Source organism: Lithobates pipiens, unplaced genomic scaffold (assembly GCF_037356315.1).
Source record: "Lithobates pipiens isolate NorthernLeopardFrog02 unplaced genomic scaffold, aLitPip1_a1.2 Scaffold_19, whole genome shotgun sequence".
In the NCBI taxonomy this organism is placed as follows: Eukaryota; Metazoa; Chordata; class Amphibia; order Anura; family Ranidae; genus Lithobates; species Lithobates pipiens.
In genome coordinates this window covers 481,844,407-481,865,319 of record NW_027507764.1, presented here as the reverse complement: position 1 = coordinate 481,865,319, position 20,913 = coordinate 481,844,407, and the positions used below count along the sequence as shown (strand labels likewise).

The 20,913-nt window shown below is 44.6% G+C and overlaps 1 protein-coding gene across 2 annotated transcripts in view; it reads left to right on the top strand.

The window, feature by feature from the left end:
• The window catches only part of LOC143997346 (uncharacterized), a 159,992-nt gene that overhangs the window by 8,116 nt on the left and 130,963 nt on the right, over positions 1-20,913 (top strand). Inside the window, exons 3-4 of one of the 2 annotated variants that reach the window (XM_077492926.1) lie at positions 82-172; positions 18,930-19,007. The exons of the other annotated variant lie outside the window; for it this stretch is intronic. Of the exons in view, the coding sequence (XP_077349052.1) occupies positions 82-172; positions 18,930-19,007 (169 nt within the window). The remainder of the gene's footprint in view (positions 1-81; positions 173-18,929; positions 19,008-20,913) is intronic. 2 annotated transcript variants of the gene reach the window in all.

Here is a 20,913-nt window from a genome sequence, read left to right as displayed (position 1 = left end):
TGCCTTGCATAGAAAAAAGAAAAATAAGACTGAAAATGTCATGATTGTTATCACCATTGTTTTTACATGTCCTCTTCCCAGAAATACAGAGACATTTTTATTTATTGAAAGTGAATACATAAAGAATCTCCAGAAACAAGTTTATCTACTAGAACTGGAAGCATCTTTCTTATATCCTTTACAGCACAACAAATATATTTGTTCAGTGGGATTTATATTTTTGTTTATTTTTTTAACCTAAATTGAGTTTTGTTTATATAAAATCAATTTAATTATATTTGCATCAGTGTTCTATTGTGTACCATTCTTGCTTCTTTTCTTCTGCCTGTCACCAGGTGGCGCTATTGTTGTTGTATTTGGATTGTACCCAGGAGGCGTCACTGGGGATGTGAGATCACAAGACACCATGTCATCTACTGTAGTGACAATCCCTATTTCTCTGGAGAGCTAGCTTGGCAAGTGTAGTAGAGGAAGAAGAGAGGCATGTTATTCACCCTGTCATTATATGTTATTTAAATTTTTTTTAATACTGTAGAGTAATAGAAGTATTTTTAACAGTAATTTTAGTGTTTGTACGGACATTGATATATAAAATGATTTGCGATTTTTAGCACTAACAGAAAATTGCAGAACAGGAGATGATCCAATGTCTAGGGTGTTCCCCCAGACACAGCAATTGTTGGAGGATCAGCAATTAAACCGGCTGGATAACTCTATGCACTCAGTGTTGTTTCCTCCCCTTAAGATGAGAATAGAGGTGTTCCTGGTGCTCCTACTCCACTTCTCTTCATAGGCTAAATGGAAATGGTCATCCCATATTACAATTCCTGTTCCCTAAAACCCCTTTCACACGGGTATTCCATCTGTCCATTTTTCATCCATCTGTTGGGCAAACGATTGTTTATCCGTTTACATCCGCATCTGTTCGGGTCCATTTTTCTAAATGGAGTCAATCTCTGTCCTGTTCCATTTAAAAGGACCTGAATGGAGGTAAACGGATGTAAACAGATGTTTACTGTCAGCTGCCGGGATGACTCATGGGTTGTTAAGGAGCTGGCACCCGCCCCCATGTCCGAACAACCATGACTCAATTAAAAAAAATGAAATGGCATGCTGGTTTTCCCCCCAATCCATATCAGACCCCTATCCACCAAATCCAGGGCTGGGGGTGCGAGAGGTGACTTATTGAAAGCTGAAAGCCCCCTTTAAAGGCCCCCACCCTCATGTGAATGAGTATGCGGTATTAAATTAATGTCCCCTGATGTATATCCATTGTCAGTCATGATGAATAAATCCTGCTGACCCAAACGGATAAAAAATCCCAACACCAGACTGTTCTGTAACTTGGCTCCCACCAACAGACACTCTGCTTCCCCCCCACTGTTGAAATAAACTAAGGCAGGGTCATCCATTCCAATAAGTCACCTCTGGCACACACAACCACCAGGCCAGGGTTGTGGAGAAGAGGCCCTTGTCCTCATCAACATGGACACAGGGTGCTTTACCAGGGGGACTCCCACATGTTGAGGGTATGTGGTCTGAATTGGTTCAGGGGGGGTGCCCTCACGCCTGTCCCCTTCCCCTTCTGACCCTGCCAGGCTGCATGTTGGATAAGGGCCTAGTAAGGAATTTAGGGGGGGCACTCAGATGTCATATTGGGACACAGCGACCTTGTCGTCCAAATTTGACATCCAAAAAAGGGATTGGAGACGTTTTTCTCTTGTATTGTGTGATTGTGGTTCACCCACTATGGTTACATACACCTAGAACCGATCTAGCACAGTAGAGTGACAGTTTGCTTTACATTCCTGATTGTCATTGTTAGGTGTACTGACACAGATGTGGGCAAATTGTTCCTTTTAGCCTCTCCACCCCCAGCCCTGGTGTGTTTTATGTGACTATGGCTGATCTTGTTAGTTTGACAAGGCTTAGTCACTTAACAGGGTTAGGAAGGGGGTGGAACAAATCCATTGGCTTAGAGGGTAAAGAGTGTAATTCCAGCCATGTGCAGACTGTTGCAAGGCTTACAGCATAATTTTGCTTCTATGGCCATCTTGCCTTGGACAAACACTTTACCTTACCACACCTACAGTGGGAGCCCCAGGTCATGATAACTTTTGCTAAAATATTTATATAATTGCTAAAAATAACATTTTGTACAGCATAAATCTATTTCTACTTGATAATTAGCTTGCTGCTTTTCCCAGAGGTCTGCATTGAGATACAAGTAACATTTCTGGCATCCCTTGGATAGAAGATACCTTTTGGTGAGATACTGTAGAGTTCATCTCCTTCCAAAACGATGCAGACACTGCAGCTTTTCTCATGACAACGTGGTAACTGCACCCAGGGCCTGTGCTACCACTAGGCGCCTAGGGTGCACTGCTGCCTAGGGCACCCGGCCGCTGGTTTCCCTAATCTCTGTCTCTGCACTATGTAAGTTTTCGGTGCTGTAATTATAAATACCTCTGTAATAAATGTTATAACCTCTAGTGGGAGCTGCTGGGATAAAGTGTGCACATCTAGGGGGATGCCTTTGCTGCATGTTATTCAGGCAGCCGCTCTGTAGTGTCATTATAAAAGCGCAGCACTGGAGGACATGTCCTGATGGAATGGAAGCAAACATCCCCTGCGCACCTCTATGATCAGTGCTCTCTACTGCAGCCACATGCTTTGTCTAGCGTCGGCTCCTGTCTATGACTAAGCACTGTTAAGTGTGAAACACGTCAGCTCATTTGTCCCATTTTTTGCTGTGGCTTGTATCTGTTGGACTTTTTACTAACAAAGGCTATAGTCCAGGCTGTCCAGAGCTTCCTTTTTGCTTCATGCCGGTGTTGTGACATATACAGTCCGGCCATCGAAAAGTGTCCGCTGTGAACTGTGCAGGCTCAGCGCTTGCGCAGTACGGAGCAGAAGGAGATTTGGAAAATCTCCGAAGATGAACGGCGCTTGCGCCGTGAGTCCAGGTGCAAGCCCCACCATCCAAGTGGACATAGGGCTAGCTATTCTAGCTCTATGTCCACTTGAATGGTGGGGCAAAAACCTGGATTTATGGCGCAGGCGCCGTTCATCTTCGGCTATTTTCTGAATCTGCTTGTCCTGCGTACTGCGCAAGCGCAGTACACAGCGGACACTATCCGACAGGACACCAGCTCCTGTCACACTGATGTAAAGGGAGTGGGTTCAGGGGCGGAGCCAAGAGGGGGCAGCAAAATTAGATTTTGCCTGGAGTGTCAAACATCCTTGCGCAAGCCCTGACTGCACCTAGTTATTATAATGAAGACAGGCCCTCCCTTTCAGAAATCAATTCAGGAAAGGACATGGTAAAACAAACAGCTATTATTTCAGAACCAGCAAAAGGTATGAATTTGAGAAAAGTTTGCTACAACCATATATACAGTATCTGACAAAAGTGAGTACACCCCTCACATTTTTGTAAATATTTTAATCTTTTCATTTGACAACACTAAAGAAATTACACTTTGCTACAGTGTAAAGTAGTGAGTGTACAGTTTGTATAACAGTGTAAATATGCTGTCCCCTCAAAATTGGGCCAATTAGCCATTTTACCTTCCCGGTGCCATGTGACTCGTTAGTGTTACAAGGTCTCAGGTGTGAATGGTGAGCAGGTGTGTTATATTTGGTGTTATAGCTCTCACTCTCTCATACTGGTCACTGGAGGTTCAACATGGCACCCCATGGCAAAGAACTCTCCAAGGATCTGAAAAAAAAGAATTGTTGCTCTACATAAAGATAGCCTAGGCCAGACCTCAAATTTTCCACTCACCTACTCGCATATTGCGAGTGGAAAATGTGGGTTGGCGAGCGTGGGCTGCCTCGGAGGAGGGGGAAGCCAGGGGAAGAGAGGAGAGGAAGAGTCAAGCTGGGCGATCATCAGAGAGCGGAGATTGCCCATTATAACAGCTGCGCAGCTCATGTCACACAGTCTGGCCTCCTCGCACAGCGCTGCTTACGTTACACAGTCCTGCCTCCTCATCTGGCACATTTGATATACAGAACACTGGTCTAATGCCGAGAGGCACCAGGTGAGGAGGCGAGACTGTGTGATGTGAGCGGCGCAGGGCAAGGAGGTAGGACTGTGTGACGTGAGCGGCGCAGAGCAAAGAGGCAGGTCTGTGTGACGTGACACATGCCAGGAACCCAGCAATTCAAATGGAAGCTGTTGTCTTCACAGGTGAGACTATACTGACAGGCAGATTTCAGACCGTACTGACAGGCAGAGGTGAGACTGTACTAACAGGCACAGGTGAGACTGTACTGACGGGGTGAGCTGAGACTGTCCTGACAGGCACAGGTGAGACTGTACTGATGGGCACAGTTGAGACTGTACTGACGGGCACAGGTGAGACTGTGCTGACAGGCACAGATGAGGCTGTATTGATGGGCACAGGTGAGACTGTATTCACGGGCACTGGTCATGATGTATTGACAGGCACTGGTCACGCTGTATTCACGGGCACTGGTGAGGCTGTGCTGAGGGCACTGATAAGGTTGTTGTTAATATTTAGTTTTGTAACTTAATTCTGCATAACACATTTAGGTGTCATTTCATAACATAATTTATGAGGGCGTGTTTCGGGGCAGGGGTTTGGTGGGGCAACTGGTGGCAAGTAACCCTTAAGGCATGGTTTGACATGAGCGACGCAGGGCAAGGAGGCGGGACTGTGTAACGTGAAGGGCGCTGGCAACCCAGCAATTCAAATGTAAGCTGTTAGGCCGCGTACACACGGGCGGACTGTTCGCCCAACTTTGTCCGCTGAACAGTGTTTCAGCGGACAGTCCGCTCGTGTGTGGGCTTCAGCGGACAGTTTCAGCGGACAGTCTGACGAACAAAGTTTTTCGGAAATCCCATAAAACTGTCCGCTGAAACTTTGTTTGAGCGGACAGTCCGCTCGTGTGTAGGCTTGTTCGTCAAACTAAGTTCCGCGCATGCTCAGAAAGGATTTACACGCCGAAGGTTGCATTGCAGTGTATAGGACGTCGTTTTTCTAGTCCCGTCGTACGTGCCGTTCACGTCATCGCGCACGGTTTCAGCGGACTGTTCGTTCATCGTGTGTGGTCAAGTCCGCTCATGCTAATTTTGAGCGGACTGTTTGTCAAACTGTTTGACGAACAAGGTTGGGCGAACAGTCCGCGCGTGTGTACGCGGCCTTACAGTGGGCAATCCCCGCCCTCTGATGATTGGCCAGCTCGACCCTTCCTCTGCACAGGTGAGACTGTGCTGACATTCACAGGTGAGACTGTACTGACGGGCAGAGGTGAGACTGTACTGTTGGACAGAGGTGAGACTGTACTGATGGGCAGAGGCGAGACTGTACTGACCTGCAGAGGTGAGGCTGTATTGACAGGCACAGGTAAGGCTGTGCTGAGAGGCACTGATAAAGTTCTTGTTAATATTTAGTTTTGTAACTTAATTCTGCATAAAATATTTTAGTGTGAGATAATTTATGATAGTGTGTTTAGGGGCGGGGTATCTTTGGGGTTTGTTTGGGACAACTGGTGCTAACTAACCCTTAAGGTCTGGCTAGTAGCTCAGGACTTAACATTTTGAGCCCTGGCCTAGGCTATAAGAAGATTCCCAAGACCCTGAGCTGCAGCACGGTGGCCAAGACCATACAGGACACGTTACATTCAGAACAGGCCTTGCCATGGTCAACCAAAGAAGTTTAGTGCACGTGCTTAGTGTCATATTCAGAGGTTGTCTTTGGCAAATAGACGTATGAATGCTGCCTTGCTAAAGAAGGTGAGGGTAAAGGTAATGGAGTGGCCAAGTATGTCTCCAGACCTAAACCCAATTGAGTATCTTTGGGACATCCTTAAACAGAAGGTGGAGGAGCACAAGGTCCCTAACATCCACCAGCTCCGTGATGTCATCACGGAGGAGTGGAAGAGGACCCCAGTGGCAACCTGTGAAGCTCTGGTGAACTCCATGCCCAAGAGGGTTAAGGCAGTGCTGGAAAATAATGGTGACACACAAAATATTGACACTTTGGGCCCAAATTGGACATTTTCACTTAGAGGTGTACTCACTTTTGTTGCCAGCAGTTTAGACATTAATGGCTGTGTGTTGAGTTATTTTGAGGGGACAGCAAATTTACACTGTTAGCTCCTTTCCACACGAGGCGGACCCATTCAGCGGAGTCCACCAGCTCAGTGGGAGATCTCTTCATTGATCTCCGCTGAGCCAGCGGATGCCAGGTCCATCTCTGATCACGGAGCGAGGAGGAACCTGACAGGGCCCCGCTGATCTCTATGGGGAGATCGGATGAAAACGGACAGCATGTCTGTTTTCATCAGATCTCATCCGATCCGCCAAGACAGGTGGCAGATGTATCACCATGTCTTTCTTGAGCGGATCAAATGGCAGACGGGTGTCAGTGGATACATTCCGCTGACATCCGCCTGCCCATAGGTGTGAATGAATGGCCCGCTCGGATCCGTCTGAAAAACGGACAGGAGGATCTGAGTGGGCTTATTGTATGAAAGGGGTGTTGTACAAGCTGTACACTTACTACTTTACATTGTAGAAAAGTGTAATTTCTTCAGTGTTGTCAGATAAAAATATAGAATAAAATATTTATAAAAATGTGAAGGGTGTACTCACTTTTGTGAGATACTGTATATAGTTAATTTAGAAAATGGATCAGTACAAGAGTAACTTGTAACATTAAGCTTTTTACTCCTGGGCTTCAAGCTGTCACAAACAGGTGAATGTGCAACTAACTAGTTAACTGTAATACCTGACTAGACAAGAGTGTCCATAGCAACACATTGGACCAGTGGTCCCCAAACTGCAGCCTAAGGGCAAGATGTGGCCCATTGCTCGATTTTATCAGGCCCTTGGGGCACTATTTCATCCGCTGATACCAACAATGGGGCATAATCCCCCCCACTGACCCCAAGAAAGAGGCACAGTTCCACCCAGTGACACCAACATAGGGCAGAATTCCTCCCAATGACACCAAAGATATACCACAGTTCCTCCCAATCACGCCAATATGGCACAATTCCTCACAATCACACTTTCGATAGGGCACAATTCCTCCTAATCACACCTCTGATGGGACACAATTCCTTCCAATCACACCTTCGGTAGGGCACAATTCCCCCTAATTAGACATATGCAATTTGTTTCATTCAGTTCCTTTTTTTGACGAAATTCGACAAATTTGCTTATTCGGAAATAATAAAATTAACAAAAACCCATTTAACAAATTTTTCCAAAAAATTGTAAATTCGAAAATAAGAATGAAAATCCAAAAATTCAAAAGAACAAAAATCCAAAATTTGAAAATCTAAAAATGTGAAAATCTAAAATAATAACTAACTAATAATAATAACTATTACTAACTATTAATTTATAGGAATAGGAATATCCTTTTAAATTTGGCTGTTAGTAAACATAACGAATACAAATTTAACCAAAGTTACGAATTATCCGAAATAACGAATGCCGCATCTAAATGAATGGAATGTAACAAATTAATAATAATAAATAACGATAATAATAATAATATATTTATTATTATTATTATTAATTTGTTACGTTCCATTCATTTAGAGGCGGCATTCGTTATTTTGAATAATTCGTAACTTCGGATAAGTTCGTATTCATTACGTTCATAAACAGCCAAATTTAAAAGGAAATTCCAATACCTATAATTTAAAAGTTAGTTATTATTAGTTAGCTAGTTATTATTTTGGTTTTTAGAATTTTTGGATTTTAGAATTTACGAATACCGCATCTAATCAAATGGAACATACGAATTTGAATTCAAATTTTTCAGAAGTTATGAATTTATTTGAAATAACAAATTTTGATCAGAAGGAATGACCCAAAAAACAAAAACAAATGGTCAAAGTCCAGCCTCCCAAAAGTCTGAAGGACAGTAAACGAACCCTTTGTTTAGAAAGTTTGGAGACCCCTGCATGAGACTATAGTGTACCGGAGTCTTTCTCAATTGGGGTTCTGTGGGACTATAGGGTTCCTCCAGAGTTTGCTATAATTTTTTTTATTATTGAGCCATGGCTCCATCTTGATGGTAACTGCATAGTTGGTACTAGTGTCACTTGACAGAGCCAATAGCATGGTTCCAGTGACCATACCTTCCAATATTAGAACTTGAGAATGAGGGGCACTTCACTGTGTGGCTAAACTGTTAACGGTCAAGTCAACTGTCAAACTGTTAAGTGTCCATATTTTAAAAGTCAGCAGCTGCAGTATTTGTAGCTTCTGACTTTAAAAAAAATGTAAAAAATGGCAGAACTCCGCTTTAAAGAAGAACTTATTTAAAATATTCGGGGACTGCTGAGAAATCATCTAGTCCCCCTAGTCCTCTCTAACACAAATCCTCCTTCCCCCAAATCCCCCACACCAGTACAGATTCTCTTCCAAGCTCTAGCACAAATCCTCTCACCCAAATCCCCCTTCCTAGTACAAAGGCTCCCCCTCCAAACACAAATCCTCTGCCCCCTCCTGGTACAAATCCATACCTCCTAACTGTCCCCAGATTTGGCAGAACCTTCCTGAAATTTGAACAACACCTTGGCATCCCCCAAATCTGGGCTGAGTTCCTGAGCCCAGTGCCAGAAGAAGTTCTGGCACTTGGCACTACTAACCCGCCTGACAGGTGGCGTGCAAGTGCAGTCAACTGGGTCACCTGCCCCGCATTTCTTGTGGGGTACCACATGCTGTGATTGCCCCCTCCATGGCAGCTGGCATCATTTGAGGGGGAAATAAGGGAGCACTGAACTGACCACCAATGTTAGGGAACGCTAAATTGACCACCAACGTAAGGGAACACTAAACTGACCACCAATGTAAGGGAACACTAAACTGACCACCAATGTAAGGGAACACTACACTGGTTACCAATGTAAGGAAGCACTATACTGATCACCAATGTAAGGGAACACTAAACTGACCACCAACGTAAGGGGACACTAAACTGACCACCAATGTAAGGGAACACTACACTGATTACCAATGTAAGGGAACACTACACTGATCACCAATGTACGGGAGCACTACAAAGACCATTAACCCTTTCGATGCCAGGTCTGTACATTGTACGGACCTGACAGCGTGGTCAGTGACTGCAGTCATCGAGATTGTATGTAAAACTGATAGGCACAAATGCATCAGATGGATGCATTTGGCCGGCTGCGCTGCAGCCTGATTGCCTCCATACACCCCCAGTACCGCCCCTGCCATGTATTCATGTATGCTCTGCTTGCCCATCTGCGGCCCGGGGACTGACATGGCGGGTGCTTGCAGGTGGAGGGGAGGGAGAAGAGTGGACACACATTCGCTCTCCTCCCCTTCTTGCAGTGACCTGGAAAGCTATGTGTATGATGTCTTCACTTCCGGGTTCAGCCTCTTAGTGTCCCTGGCTAGCATAGCTGGGAGGGGATGTATGGCAATGCAAGACATTCAGTGACACCCAGAGGAGACATGCAATCTCTTGCAGACCCTGCATGTCTCATTAAAGAGAACCTGTCACCTAAACATTAGCACACATGAGACTTTTTTGTCTCCTTGTGTGATGAAAAAAAAAGTCAAGCAAAAAAAAATAAAAAAAATTAGAATAATGAACTTCTGGGAGAAGTTCATCTCTCGTTCACATCGCTGGATTGAGAGGAGCTCAGGTGAGTATTGAGGGGACGCTGCACACAGAAGGTTTTTTACCTTTGTGCGTAGCATGAGTCTTTAAAACCACTTTAATGAAGGAGGGCATTTCTCTGCATACTTCCAATGTCAAAGAAAACGTAAATTTTCACTTTGCGTGTTTCCTGTCATTTTTTTTTATTCGATTCATTTACGGATTGCTAAAATTATTTTGTTACGGTGGAAGGATGTTACAAAATCATCTATTCTTGATGTCTAATACACTAAATATGCAAAACTATTATTTTGTTTATTTTTTGTATTTACAACTCTCTAGTCAATCTTTCACACTGAGGCGCTGGCCGCATTGACGGTAAAGCGCCGCTAGTTTTAGCGGCACTTTACCATCATTTTAGGGGCACTTTTCGGACACTAGTGGGGCTCTTTTAAAGAGGAAGTAAACCCCTTCAAACCACTTTGACCTACAGGTAAGCCTAGATTAAGGCTTACCTGTAGGTCCAAGCAATATCTCCTAAACCTATATGGTTTAGGAGATATTTGCCCGAAAATGGGCACCGTTGTCTACGGCGCATGCGCCGTAGACAGCGGCGCGCAGGCGCACTAAATGCGGCAAGTCCAAGAATGGATTTGCCTAATTTGTCGACTCCCGTGCGCATACGCGGGAGTGACGTCATCGCGGCTTCGCCGAATGGCAGCGTCGGAGCTGCGAGACGCGACTCCCGTGCGCATGCGCGGGAGTGACGTCATCGCGGCTTCGCCGCTGTCATTGGTCGGAGCTGCGAGACGCCACCAGCAAGATGGACGTGCGCGGACTACAGGGATCAGCGGCGACTTCGCTGGCTCCTGTGTCAGGTAAGTGACACATAATGAGCTACTATGCGATGCATAGTAGTCCATTATGCTTTACCTTTGCAGGGAAAAAAAGAGGAAGTAAACCCATCAGGGTTTACTTCCTCTTTAACCCCTGCTAGCGGCCAAAAAAGGGTTAAAAGCGCCTGCAAAAAGGGCACTTCGGCAGCACTGGCTATTAATTTCAATGGCAGGGGCGTTTTAGGAGTGTATTCACCGCTCCTAAAGCGCCCCAAAGATGCTGCCTGCAGGACTTTTTTTCCTGTCCTGCAAGCACTCACACTGGGGCTGCAGAAGAGGTAGTTTTCAGGCACTATTTTTAGCACAAAAAACTCTTGTAAAGCACCTCAGTGTGAAATGTAGAATGAACTATAAATATAATAATTTGTGAAGGAGTTCCTTGACAGCCTGATTTTTTTTCAAAGGACTTTTTCATAGTTAAAGGGTTGGAGAAGACTGGAGTAAGACCCCTTTCACACCGAGGGCGGTTTGCAGGCGCTCTATAGCGTTAGAAATAGCGCTTGCAATCCGCCCTCAAACTGCTGCTCCATTCATTCCAATGTGAAAGCCAGAGGACTTTCACACCGGAGCGGTGCGCAAGCAGGACGTCAGGAAATGTCCTGCCAGCAGCTTCTTTGGAGCGGTGAAGGAGCGGTGTGTTTACCGTTCCTCCACCGCTGCTCCCCATTGAAATAAATGGGGCAGCGCTGCATTACCGCTGGCAAAACACCGATATTGTGGCATATTGCGGGTGGTTTTAACCCTTTCTCGGCCGCTAGCAGGGGGTAAAAGCACCCCGCTAGTGGCCGAAATGCACTGCAAATCCGATGGTAAAACTCCGCTAAAAATAGCGATGTTTTACTGCCGACGCTATTGGCGCGGCAGTGTGAAAGGGGTCTAAAGGCAGCCATATGCTTGTTAATGGTGCATCCCCTAATCCTACACCACCAGGCCTACTGTACGGGTGCATGATCCTTGCAAATGGAGATATAAGTAAAAAACAGCATCATTAACAAAATAAAAAGTTTGAAACCCCTTCCTCTCAGGAAAACTACAGTTGTTAGAAATACCCCTCTCATATCATTGATTTTGTGCATTGTAAGAATGAATAACAGGTGTGAATAATCTTGTGTACTTTCTTGCACCTGTTCTACATATTTAAAGCACTTTACTGCCCTCTTCATCATGCCGCTGTTGTACAGTGCCTTGCGAAAGTATTTGGCCCCCTTGAACTTTTCAACCTTTTGCCACATTTCAGGCTTCAAACATAAAGATATAAAATTTAAATTTTTTGTGAAGAATCACCAACAAGTGGGACCCAATTGTGAATCTACTGGATAATTTAAACTTTTTTAGCAAATAAAAAACTGAAAAGTGGTGCGTGCAAAATTATTCGGCCCCTTTACTTTCTGTGCAGAAAACTCACTCCAGAAGTTCAGCGAGGATCTCTGAATGATCCAATGTTGTCCTAAATGACTGCTGGTGATAAATAGAATCCACCTGTGTGTAATCAAGTCTCTGTATAAATGCACCTGCTCTTTGATAGTCTCAGGGTTCTGTTGAAAGTGCAGAGAGCATCATGAAGACCAAGGAACACACCAGGCAGGTCTGTAATACTGTTGTGGAGAAGTTTAAAGCCGTATTTGGATACAAAAAGATTTCCCAAGCTTTAAACATCCCAAGGAGCACTGTGCAAGCGATTATTTTGAAATGGAAGGAGTATCAGACCACTGCAAATCTACCAAGACCTGGCCGTCCCTCTAAACTTTCAGCTCAGACAAGGAGAAGACTGATCAGAGATGCAGCCAAGAGGCCCATGATCACTCTGGATGAACTGCAGAGAACTACAGCTGAGGTGGGAGAGTCTGTCCATAGGACAACAATCAGTCGTACACTGCACAAATCTGGTCTTTATGGAAGAGTGGCAAGAAGAAAGCCATTTCTCAAAGATATCCATAAAAAGTCTCATCTAAAGTTTGTCACAAGCCACCTGGGAGACACACCAAACATGTGGAAGAAGGTGCTCTGGTCAGATGAAACCAAAATCGAACTTTTTGCCCACAATGCAAAACGATATGTTTGCCGTAAAAGCAACACAGCTCATCACCCTCAACACACCATCCCCACTGTCAAACATGGTGGTGGCAGCATCATGGTTTGGGCCTGCTTTTCTTCAGCAGGGACAGGGAAGATGGTTAAAATTGAGGGGAAGATGGATGCTGCCAAATACAGGACCATTCTGGATGAAAACCTGTTGGAGTCTGCAAAAGACCTGAAACTGGGACGGAGATTTATCTTCCAACAAGACAATGATCCCAAAGATTCAGGAAATTTTACAAAGGAATGGTTCACAAATAAACGTATCCAGGTGTTAGAATGGCCAAGTCAAAGTCCAGACCTGAATCCAATCGAGAATCTGTGGAAAGAGCTGAAAACTGCTGTTCACAAACGCTCTCCATCCAACCTCACTGAGCTCGAGCTGTTTTGCAAGGAAGAATGGGCAAGAATTTCAGTCTCTCGATGTGCAAAACTGATAGAGACATACCCCAAGCGACTTGCAGCTGTAATCGCAGCAAAAGGTGGCGCTACAAAGTATTAAGGAAAGGGGGGCCGAACAATTTTGCATGCCCCACTTTTCATTTTTTTATTAGTTAAAAAAGTTTAAAAAATCCAATAGTTTTCGTTCCACTTCACAATTGTGTCCCACTTGTTGGTGATTCTTCACAAAAAATAAAAATTTTATATCTTTATGTTTGAAGCCTGAAATGTGGCAAAAGGTTGAAAAGTTCAAGGGGGCCGAATGCTTTCGCAAGGCACTGTATATGCTTCAGGTGCTACTAAATATGCATTATCCAGTGCACAGCTTCTTCAGGAATAATTTGCATACCAAAGCATTATTTCTCCATTCATCACGCCTATTATGTAGAATAAGGTGAGCTAGTACTGAATAGGTTCAAATGGATGTAGACAGAGATGTAGAAAATATTTACATCGGCCGCTGCACTGCTTACTGTGAGATAATATCTTCTTCACTAGAGGAAATCTTATGCCGCGTACACACGACCAGACTTTCTGGCAGAAAAGGTCAGACGGTCTTCCCGACGGAGTTCCGGCAGACTTCTGACCAAACGGAGGTGCCCACACATGAACGGACCAAAGTCCGTTAGTTTCGAACGTGATGACGTACGACGGGACTAGAAAAGGAAGTTCAATAGCTAGTAGCCAATAGCTGCCCTTGCGTCGTATTTGGTCCGTCAGACCAGCATACAGATGAACCGTTTTCCCAATAGAAATTGATTCCATCAGACAGATTTGAAACATGTTCTATTTCTAGGTCCGTCTGAATTATTGAAGAAATAAGTCTGATGAAGCCCACACATGATCGTAATATCTGACGGAATGCTTCCATCTGACCTTTTCTGCCGGAAAGTGTGTACACGGCATAAAAAAACTCTGTTAGACAAGCACATTTAGCATTTATACTGTCCTAGGCACAGGGAATGGTGTGCCTTTTCATACAGGCTCTTCCCATTATTCTTCATCCTTGTTAAGAGATCATAGTAATGAATACTAAGGCGAGGTCATACATAGTTACATAGTAGGTGAGGTTGAAAAAAGACACAAGTCCATCAAGTCCAACCTATGTGTGTGGTTATATGTCAGTATTACATTGTATATCCCTGTATGTTGTGGTCGTTCAGGTGCTTATTTAATAGTTTTTGAAACTATCGATGCCCGCTGCTGAGACCACCGCCTGTGGAAGGGAATTCCTCATCCTTGCCGCTCTTACAGTAAAGAGCCCTCTACGTAGTTTAAGGTTAAACCTCTTTTCTTCTAATTTTAACGAGTGGCCACGTGTCTTGTTAAACTTCCTTCCACAAAAAAGTTTTATCTTTATTGTGGGGTCACCAGTATGGTATTTGTATATTAAAATCATATCCCCTCTCAAGTGTCTCTTCTCCAGAGAGAATAAGTTCAGTGCTCGTAACCTTTCCTCATAACTAATATCCTCCAGACCCTTTATTAGCTTAGTTGCCCTTCTTTGTACTCTCTCCATTTCCAGTACATCCTTCCTGAGGAACGGTGCAAAGAACTGGACAGCGTACTCTAGGTGCGGCCGGACCAGAGTCTTGTAGAACGGGAGAATTATCGTTTTATCTCTGGAGTGGATCCCCTTTTTAATGTATGCCAATATTCTGTTTGTTTTGTTAACTGCAGCTACCAATACCTTTTGGGATGGATTGTTTGCTTTATACCTAAGTGCTCCCTCTCTCTACAAGTCTGCAGAGAACAAAGAGATGGCTGTATATTACTTGACCTACAGAACATCTTGTGACTCCTCCATAAAGCCTCTAATCTACTCTTCAGTTCTAAAGAATACATAAAAGTGACCAGAGTTAGCCAGTGTAATAAAGTTGGACTGTTAGGATTAATGGGGGTTTATAAGCGCGCTTTAACCACTTAAGCCCCGGACCATTTTGCTGGCCAAAGACCAGAGCACTTTTTGCGATTCAGCACTGTGTCGCTTTAACTGACATTTGCGCGGTCGTGCGGCATGGCTCCCATTGATGTCCTTTTTCCCCCACCAATAGAGCTTTCTTTTGGTGGTATTTGATCACATATGCGGTTTTTATTTTTTGCGCTATAAACAAAAAAAGAGCGTCAATTTTGAAAAAAGAGCATTATTTTTTAATTTTTGCTATAATAAATAAAAATATATAAAAAAACATGTTTTTTCCTCAGTTTAGGCTGATCCGTATTCTTCAACATATTTTTGGTAAAAGAAAATCGCAATAAGCATTTATTGATTGGTTTTCGCAAAAGTTATAGCATCTAAAAAATAGGGGATAGATTTATGGCATTTTTATTAATATATTTTTTTTTCCATTAATGGTGGTGATCAGCAATTTTTATCATGACTGCGACATTATAGCGGACACATCGGACAATTTTGACACATTTTTGGGACCATTGGCATTAATACAGAGATCAATGCTATAAAATTGCATTGATTACTGTAAAAATATCACTGGCAGGGAAGGGGTTAACCACTAGGGGACGGGGAGGGGTTAAGTGTGTCCTGGGGAGTGATTCTAACTGTCTGGGGGATGGGCTAGCAGTGACACGACACTGATCGCTGCTCCCGATAACAGGGAGCAAACGATCAGTGTCCTGTCACTAGGCAGAACGGGGAGATGCTGTGTTTACACCGGCATCTCCCCGTTCTTCAGCTCCGTGACACGATTGCGGGTATCCCCACAGACATCGAGTCCGCGGGATCCACGGGCATGGTCACGGAGCTCGCGGCAGGCGCCAGCGGCAAATTCAAAGTGAGGTACGGTTACGTTACTTTGCCCAGCCGTGACATTCTGCCGACGTATAAGTGCAGGAGCCAGTCGGAAAGCGGATAAAGTGGTTGTGAACCTTAGACATGAAATATAAATAAAGCATATCTATAGTGTGTACTTGTCTCAGTTAAAGCGCCTATAGGCCTAGAGGCGATTCAGTTCGCATTGTGCGCTATACAAGTATTTCATTCATTCATTCAAAGCAAAGTTCCACCCAGGAATTGAAGTTCCGCTGTTCGGATTCCTCCCCCCCTCCGATGTCACATTTGACACCTTTCAGGGGGGAGGGGGGAGCAGATACCTGTCAAATCCAGGTATCTGCTCCAACTTCCAGGGAAAATCGCTGCACATTGTGAAAGTACTGCACTGCCTGGTTCACCTACCAGGAATGGCGGTGGTAGCATCCAAGAGTCGATCCAAAGATCGGCTGGGGTGCTGACATAGCAGGCTCCCTGGACAGGTAAGTGTCCTTATATTAAAAATCAGCAGCTACAGTATTTATAGCTGCTGACTTTAATTTTTTTTTTCCACTGGTGCAACTCCGCTTTAAAGGGGTTGTAAACCCTCCTGTTTTTTCACCTTAAAGCGGTTCTCCACCCTAAAGGGGAAGTTCTGCTAATCTGATCCCTCCCCCCCTCTGGTGCCACAATCGGCACCTTTCAGGGGGGAGGGGGGTGCAGTTACCTGGATAATCCAGGTATCTGCACCCACTTCCGGGACAGACCGCCGCAGACCCCCGCAGACACCCCGCCCCCCCCCCCATGGTGTTCTGGGAAACACACAGTTTCCAGGACACAGCAGGGACCAGAAGAGACGCGCAGTAGGGAACCGGGAAGCAAAGCCACAACGCTTCACTTCCTGATTCCCTGATAGAGGATGGCGGCGTGGCAGCAGAGAGACGAGTGATCGCTCGTCATCTGCCGCCGACATCGCTGGACCCTGGGACAGGTAAGTGTGATTTTATTAAAAGTCAGCAGCTGCAATATTAGTAGCTGCTGGCTTTTAATATTTATTTTTTTTAGGTGCAGAACCACTTTAATGCATCCTATACATTAAGGTGAAAAAACAACTGGCAGTCACCAGCCCCATGTTTTAGTTACCTGAGCCCCTTCATCTCCTTGGCGTGGACACACTGTCCCTCTCTTCATGGTGTCACGGCTCTTGATTGGATAGATTGTTAGCAGCACAGCCATTAGCTCCCGCTGCTGTGAATCAAATCCAATGACGTGGGCTCCGGGAGGGCGGAGCCAAGTCCAGCATTCGTGTCTGTGGATACAAATGCTGGACTCGGGAGCGAGCCCGCAAGGTAACCTCCTCGGGAGAGCTCTTCTCCTAGGGGGTTATCTGATGCAGGGAGGAGCCGCGAGAGCCGCCGGAGGACCCCAGAAGAGGATGTCCGGGACCACTCTGTGCAAAATGAGCTGCACAGTGGAGGTAAGTATGATATGTTTGTTATTTAAAAACAATAAAAACAATCCTTTACAATCACTTTAAGTTTTATCACTTTCTCTCTGCTGTTTTGTTCCTCTGCTATCAGCATGAATCACTTCTGACAAATTTTCCTGATGCTAAGAAAAAATGGTGACAGGGAGGGAGCTCTAGCTGATTGACAGCCTCAGCTCTGTTCCTGTGTGTGTCCCTTCTCTCTGACATCTCAGACAAACTTTATAAATTCTGGACTTTGAATTGCTGTAAAAAAGAAAATACTGCAGATAAACAGGGACAACGTATGTAGGAGGATTTGTTTTATCTCTGTGTCACTTGAGGCCAGTCAATTCACTGGGTATATATAAGGGTTTACAACCACTTCAAGTCTAAGCTAAAAAAATAAAAAATAAACCCAAGAGACATTACTTGCCTTCTGTATAATATGTTCCTTGTGCTGTGTCCTCATTTAGATTAAATCTTCGTCCTCCACTGGATGGCCGGATCCCCACTGTGCATGCGCAAGGCGCGCTGCGCTCTCTCACTGGCCCAGCAGAAGGGGAGGGAGGAGGAGGGGGGGCCAAGCTGCTGATGTACTTCGCCGCTGCCCGATCTCCCGGAAGTGGGGACAGTGTACCGGTAAAAAACCGGTACACGCTTCCCCATGAAAGGTGGCAAATGGGGCACCGGAGGGGGAAGGAATCAGATAAGTGGAAGTTCCACTTTTGGATGGAACTCTGCTTTAAGCAGGGTATACATACACAGTTTTTTTGTTGTTGTTGTTCAACTTGCGAATTTAAAGCGGTTGTATACTCAAATTTTACACTTTTACCTACAGGTAAGCCTATAATAAGGCTTATCTGTAGGTAAAATTACGGTATAGGAGATATTCCCTATGCATGCAGCCGCTGACGTCAGTAGGCACATGCACTCTGAATGCCACACATGAAGGTCCGGCAGAGTTGCCGGACCTTGCTGGGAAGAAAACTCCTGCGCGCTTGCGTGGGAGTGACGTCATCGCAGCTTCGGCCACTTACAGCACCGGAGCCGCGAACCCGGAAGACACGCCGAGGGCAAGATGTCAGCTCCCTCGGCGTGGGCCGGGCAGTGATATGGGGGCTTTGATCTAAGGTAAGTATTTGATCATTAGCTAGTAGGCGCTGCATACTAGCTCATTATACCTTTGCCTTGCAGGGTTTTTTTTTTATGTGCAGGTTTACTACCGCTTTAATGAAAAAACCTGACAGATCCCCGCATCCACACAAGCCATGTAGACGCAGGGATCTCCTCTGCCACACTTGTATTCTGACAGCGGGGACAGCTATTGGCTGCAAGCACTGTTTGAATGCTGGTTTTTCAGTATGACCTTTCGATAAAAGCCGATCATTTGAACAAGAGTACACACTGACTGAAAGTAGGCTGGTTCCTGCTGAACAGACCGATTTTCTGTACCCGGCTTTTGGCTTTAACAGACCAAAGGGGAGCAAATAAATGTAGTTCATTGTAAGGGCTTAAAAAACATGTTCTAGCATCTGCAGTTCTCTTCTTTTTTAATGTAATAAGTATGAGGGTGATGCTTAAACATTATTCTAGTCTGTACACACAGAGTGGAGACTTGTAAATGAACTGGTTAAGATTTGCCTTAACAAGACTGTACAAGGAAACAGGCAAGAAAAGTTACGCATAACCAACCAAGGCTGACTGCAGAAGCTGAACAGAAGGTGGCGGAGTTAAAGGTTGGTATTCTTTCCATGTATTTTATCACAATAAGAGAATAGATATGGGCAGTACAATTGCTGTTTAAAACGTTAAGCCTCAGTTCACACTATAATTCGCATGCAAATCGCACAGGAACTGCACTGCAATTGCAATTCAGTGCGGTGCAATTTGAGCCTATTCATTCTTTTTTGGAGCCTCTCCGCAACAGTATTGCATGGTCGTTTTTTACCATGAGATCTGGTGCAGGCAAACCGTACTGTGTTTTATGATCTTTTTGGGGAGTCGTTAACTTTGTATTGACACCTGCAGCGGATAGAAACTTGGTGCAATTTGATTGTGGTGCAGGAAATACACAGGCATTGCTGCATTTCCCGCACCGCATGTGTGAACTGGGGCTTAAGGGAAAGTATTGTCTTTTTAGAGAGTGCACATTTTGAGATATTGTTCTTATTTAATTTTTTTGAGATTTAGTATGCATGCTGTAATTCATTTTCTTTTTTTGTATATTAATAATAGAAATTTGTTGAATACCCATTAGAGGGAACTTTGTATTTTACTGAAGTCACTCAACCTTTCTGTATAAGGCTTGGTTCACACTCATGTGTGTGGCTGCGGCTGCTGGAATAGCAGCGATTCCCGCACCCACCCATGGTAAAAACGTGCTACTGTGAGAATGCATGGGGCTTCCCTTCATAGGACTTTTATAAACAGTGGTAAAATGCATTCTGGAATAGCTGAGAAAAAGTAAAGTGATGATTGATCAAGTATATATTGCAGTCTTTATAAATATGCCTATTTATTTTATTAACTATGGCTGATAAATTAAAGCGAAACTAAGCCCGATGTACCCAGAGGTGGGATTTTTAATGGTGCCAGAGACAAATAAATATCCATAAAGATTTTGTCTTTAAAAATTAACACATTTTATATATACATTGTTAAAATTTGTGTGACATAAAAAACATAGCAGATAGTCATTTTATCACATCATGGGGGACATTTCAAAGGTAAGTGATGATACAATGTTTTTATCCCGACATGTTTCGCCCATAAGGTCTTCCTCAGGGGATCGATTTGAAGAATCACCAGACAGAATCTCCCAAGGATGCCAACCCGGAGCCACCGGATCGCCGCAGCGGACACATGGCAAGCCATGTGTTCACAGGGGGCACAACAAGACCAGGAAAATGAACATAGAGATGAACTAGGGTGCGAAGATGGAGCATAGATTATCACAGTCAACCAGGGATAGGCCTGTTGGTGTTTTAAAGTGTAGTGGTCACCCCCGGGCCTCTCGCCTTCTCGCCCAGTAATTAGAGTAAATGACGCCGCATGGCTGCTGTTCAGTGGCATAATTTCCATAGCAACCAGACGTATTTGGCTTCCATTCCTGATCCTAACAGGCTATCTCCACTGTTCACAGCGCATTATTTCTCTGTACTAGCTCAACTCTCGTCTGCGGATATAGTGAGTTCCATATACAGTATGTGTGTACATGAATGAATGAATGAATGAAATACTTATATAGCGCACAATGCGAACTGAATCGCCTCTAGGCGCTGTGGCGAGCTTTGATCATCTGCTAAAAGAGGAAGGTCTTGAGTTTTTTCCTAAAAGCCAGGTGATTTTCTTCCAGGCGGATGTTTATTGGTAGAGCATTCCATAGCCGAGGCCCTTGGACAGCGAATCTCCGATCCCCCTTGGATTTATACCGGGCTTTGGGCACGAGGAGGAGGTTTTTGTTGGCTGATCGAAGACTGCGGTTTGGTGTGTAATGATTTATTTTCTCCATTAGGTATTGCGGAGCTTCTCTATGCGTGACAGAGTGTGTGTGTGTGAGTGTGTGTGTAATGTTGGATACAAATCACATCAATTAAGATGAGGATCTAACTTGGAGGCAACTTCCATTAAAGTCTATGGGCA